The 5000-nt window shown below is 43.0% G+C and overlaps 2 protein-coding genes across 3 annotated transcripts in view; one reads left to right on the top strand and one right to left on the bottom strand.

Annotated features, from left to right (window-relative positions):
• Positions 1–4019, bottom strand: part of abcg5 (ATP-binding cassette, sub-family G (WHITE), member 5) — a 19146-nt gene extending 15127 nt beyond the window's left edge. Inside the window, exons 1-3 of the mRNA XM_060072411.1 lie at positions 3745–4019; positions 3276–3397; positions 2696–2832 (exon numbers count right to left, since the gene is read on the bottom strand). Of these exons, the coding sequence (XP_059928394.1) occupies positions 2696–2832; positions 3276–3397; positions 3745–4019 (534 nt within the window). The remainder of the gene's footprint in view (positions 1–2695; positions 2833–3275; positions 3398–3744) is intronic.
• Positions 4020–4376: 357 nt separating this feature from the next.
• The window catches only part of abcg8 (ATP-binding cassette, sub-family G (WHITE), member 8), an 11410-nt gene continuing 10786 nt past the window's right edge, over positions 4377–5000 (top strand). For both annotated transcript variants that reach the window (XM_060072414.1, XM_060072413.1), the window contains exon 1: positions 4377–4517. In XM_060072414.1, coding sequence (XP_059928397.1) covers positions 4488–4517 — 30 coding nt within the window. In that variant the 5' untranslated portion in view covers positions 4377–4487. The remainder of the gene's footprint in view (positions 4518–5000) is intronic.

Genomic DNA, 5000 nt, shown 5'->3' with positions numbered 1-5000 from the left:
TTTGAGCTGTGCTGCGTCCTCTGTCTATCCATGCCATTTCAAGTTGGGCAAGCACAAATAACAACCAAACCCAGATAACTTGACAGTACTCCCTGAGCTAGCTGCAGGGCTAGCGCCGAGTACCCTCCGCCGGAACTGCTCGTCCGCTGGTCCACAAAATCTTAGCTATGCTCTGATTGGAGGGGAGTGGGGAAGTGGGAGGTAATATTCAACTGCACCGAAACTGATTCGCTCGTTTGCTAACTGTAGGCGGGGTACTTTCAGAAATGCATATCTCACTCAAAAAATCATGCAGGCTACAGACTTTTTTCTAAGTTTGTATGTGTGTGGGAGCACCAGAGACCCAAAACAACAATCAAATCCCAGGAAAAGTGTTGTTTTCATAATATGTACCCTTTAAAGGGACACTATGTAATATTTTGAGTAATTTATTACCTCAAATCAACATATTCATTCATAAATAAATCCTCATTGGTGTAAAATTATCTCTGCCAAAAATCTCACTTATCCTCCTGAGCGAAGAATAATTAATATTAATATCAATATGGTTACATAGGACGGGTAAGCTTCATGGAGGCTTCCATTTTCTTCCGGTCTATGAGCTGCCGAGAGGGTCAAAAAGCACTACGTCGTACAGGAATTGCAAACGCGTTTTCACTCTGAGCCAGCGTGACGGTGGAACAGAGCTTAGTTTAGCGAGACGAGTTTTACCGGCAAATTTGAACATGCACCGCATTTTTTTGATGCATGTATAACATGGTTTTTCATGGCAACGAGATGCGGGGCGCTATGTTTGAGCGACTCGTCATTGAAAGGCTACTTTATTACATATTTAATTTACTTTTTCACATTTTTGTCGAGTTTAAATCGTGACAATATTCTTATGACTTATGGATACTGTCAAATGCGTTGTAGGAATTCAAAAGCCATTCTTCATCAAGTTATGGAGGTTTATTCTCTGCTGTGGTCACCACGTATCCAAATCCACCGAGACGCACTTAGGCTAGAGCGGACCTTCTGGAGCTTCAACTCGCTTGCGAGACAGTTGATTTATCACCCGAACAACTGGATTTCATACCAACAACTCTGATAAAGAAGACAATACGGAGGAAAAGAAGATCGAGAGGAGGAATTAGGAACAGGATAGGAGACGAGGAAGTAAACTCGTTGCCAGGGCGACTAACTGGCGGCGCGCACAGTCGCAGCGGCCCCTCTTGAGATCTGTGAGATTGAGATTGAATGTTTGAGTGTGAGACGTCCTACGACGAACGTAGTTTATGACAGGGAAACAATATTAAACATTAGGACATTGAGAGCGAGTAACATCACTGGCATTCGCTGGCATCTGGACATACTACGCAAACACAGGATACTAACGGACACTGTGACACCGTGCCCGCAACTGCCCGGAGGAGGAAGCAACAGAGACGGGGTGGACGTAAACAAACTGAACAGCTTCTTTCAGCTCCTACCCTCCAAGAAACGCTATCGCAGCTTAAGATGCTCCACCACCAGGCTGCGGAACAGCTTCCTACCTCAAGCTGTCAGGATGCTCAATGCACCAGCGTCCCAGATCTTCTCACTGGACTTTATTTATTATTTATTTATTTATTCATCATTGGGACGTTTGTTTGTTTGAAATGTATGTTGATCTTGATCCGTGAGAAACGCCTTCTCGTTTTGTTGTTCAATCAACAAAATGACAATTGATTTGATTTGATTTGATTTTGATTTGATTCCGTTAGTTACAATGTAAATTGTTGGCATTTAGAATACTGTTACATTGTTGAAATCAACGGGTTACAATGCGTTGATTAGGATGCGTGCTCAGCCGCACGCATTATGGGAATTATTGTTTTGATTATCGGTAACTCCAAGACTACCAAAGGCTATGTCAACTTTTATGTTATGACATTTTATGTAATCTGACATTAAATGACCTACTGTTATTTATCATCTGTATAGTTATTTGTCATGTTGGAAAGTCCGCAACTGCTGGAGTCAAGTTCGTTGTCTGTAAGAATGCTTGGTCAATAAACCTGATCTGATTTGTCCATCTAATTTGTCCAGTTGTCCACGAACCTCATCATCACTCGAATGACTCGATGAGGTAGCCTAGTAGGTGTCATGTCACAGCTTCTTGGCACATACTGCCCACCGTAGTTTTTGGACAAGCGAGCACTATTAGTTTGAATGCAATATACAATTGTACCACTAGATGGGAGTAATTTTTACAGTGTCCCTTTAATAACTATTATAATTCAAAACTTTATATCCAAAACAACTATTTGTAATTTGACATGTTTAAGATTGACCTCTACCAGTTAGTTGGGATACTGAGTATCCAGAAATAAGAGTGTTGTTTCCAATGTGAGAGACAATATGAGGCTAACCGATCTCTACTGTGTGGATGGGGAGTGGGAGGGCTTTAATCAAAGAGGTACAGGCTAGCCAGCATATTTTATCTGTAGACTATATTATTAGGGTGAGACTACAAGCTAGTTGAAATGCTACGCATTGCAAGTTTAATATCTATATAGACTATTTTTTCGTACAATATATATCCATATTCTTGTATTTTATAATAAATATCTATTATGAATGCTGTATATATGTGTGAGTTTGTGTGTGGGGGTGTTTTGGTGTGTGTGTGTGTGTGTGTGTGCATGTGTATGTGTGTGTTAGGGTGTATTACCTGCAGGACGTAGGAGAAACAGTCCTGGTACTGCTCTTGTTTAATCTTCTGCCCGTTGATGAAGACATCCCCAGACAGAGTGCCTAAGTGTCCGATCCGGCCTGCAATGGCATCTAGCAGAGTGGTCTTCCCTGAACCTAGAACACAGACACGTGCACACATTTACATTTAGAGCATTTAGCAGACACTTTTATCAAAAGTGACGAACAATAAAGCATTTGTTAGAAAAAGGAGAAACAACAATATATCGCTTTCAGTATAGTATGGACACACACGTGCACACACACACACACACACATATGCACGTGCACTCATTATTCTGATCATAAAGAAGTGTTTTGCAAAACACGACAACATGACTGCAGTTACATTTTTTTAAATAATAAAAAAAACAGCTGCTGCTTTATTGGTTAAAGCATATCTTTATTTTCAAAAGAATAATGGCGTATATCATTATTTGAATAGTTGAAGAAGCATTGTTGCATGTTTCTGCAGCATGTCTTGTGCCTCATGATGGGTCCTTAACTTCGTGGTGAGGTAAGGGTTAAGAGTTATGATTAGGGTTAGGGTCAGTGGTTACCTGAGTTCCCCAGGATCCCCAGGATCTCTCCACTGCTCACGTGGAACGAGACCTCGTTCAGAATCTGTCGAGTCCATCGCTTTCTGTACGAAGGCAAGTCCCACCACGGACCGGCACGCTCGCTGCATCACACACACGCACACACGCACACACGCACACAAGCAGACACGCACACAAACAGACTCTCGCACACACGCAAACACACACTCTCTCGCACACATGCACACACTCTCTCCCACACACGCACACACACACACTCTCGCATACACACACACACACACACACACACACACACACACACACACACACACACACACACACACACACACACACACACACACACACACACACACAGTTAAATATATGCTGGCGGTTGTTAGTTTGATTCTTAACAACACCGGAGGATAATTGAATAATTGCATCTAATCTAATAAAAATAATACATAATTCTGCAAATTATGTCATTCACCTGACCGTGTAGGACACCCCGCTGACACTCAGGCTGCAGGAGGGCGATGTAGTCTGCTCCTCCTTCTTATCTGATAGGAACCTGAACGACCCATTCTCCGACCCGGTCGCTGGCATCGAGAAGGATTCACTCATCTCCCCGTCGGCCTGTGTCACTACTATGTTAGGGCAAATGGTGCACCGATCCACACCACAAACGATCAGTAGTCTTGTTCCTGGCTCTGCGTAACCGTTCCCTAAGCGAAGATTCAACCAATGTATTTCCCACACTGGCATGTACACACAGGCGCAGGTTGCGTCACCACCGAGAACTTTGAACTCGAGTTGTATAAAGATGAAAAACAAGCCTCAGCATCGCCATAACCGTGCCCTAGTCTGACAGAAATGTGAGGGGTCAGGTCACACAACCTGTCTGTCTGACAGCAATCCTACTAGAAGATACTGATACTGGCGGAGAACGATCAAGAGATTAAGCTTTACACGCAGTGGGACGCACTGGCCATGAGGGCGTCAGTCCCCGTTGGAGCGCAGAGGGTTTGGGCTCGGAGGGAGTCGCACTACCAACCTGTAGGACTGAAGAATAATGGAAAAGGAAGGACCAAGTTCTAAACATATTTGTATTATTTTTCCTTTGTATACATGTGTTTTAAAGTGAGAGCTTAGAGCTAGTGTACACCTGAGGGTGCAGGGGACAGCAGGGCTTTGACCTGAGGACTCCACACGTCTCCACAGCAGGACGCACAGATGGACACCTCCAACGGCTCGGTGCAGAGGGTCAGTAGGTCCACATGACCCTCACTGGGAATATGTTTGTGTTTTAACAGCAGACACTGTATCTTTCCAAGACTAATTTCCTTTGGGACAATACAATCTGATCTCATCGTATATGTGTAGAGGCAACATAGAGAAATATAACCGACGGCATTGATCGCTACCTTGTGGTAGAATAGTTTGCATATTGACGAGAACGTTTCAAAGTTTCAGCCGGACATCAGCATATAAATACTGGAGGAGGGGGGTGTAAAGTGTAATTAATCAACACTTTTTTTTTCTCGATTGGCCAAACACATCCAGTGTCACAGAGTTTCTGATGAAAAATCAAGCATAGGGCACATGACACATTGTACATTTAAGTCGGTTTAATTATTGCAATGAAGCCTACTTAAAATAGACTTAGAAAACGTTTTAACCCAATCACCCTAAAAGGTACAGGTGGTATAACACACCAAATAGTACAAGGGCTGGTAGTATAATACA

The sequence above is a fragment of the Gadus macrocephalus genome, chromosome 15 (assembly GCF_031168955.1).
Source record: "Gadus macrocephalus chromosome 15, ASM3116895v1".
Lineage (NCBI taxonomy): Eukaryota > Metazoa > Chordata > Actinopteri > Gadiformes > Gadidae > Gadus > Gadus macrocephalus.
This window is presented reverse-complemented; position numbering and strand designations above follow the sequence as displayed.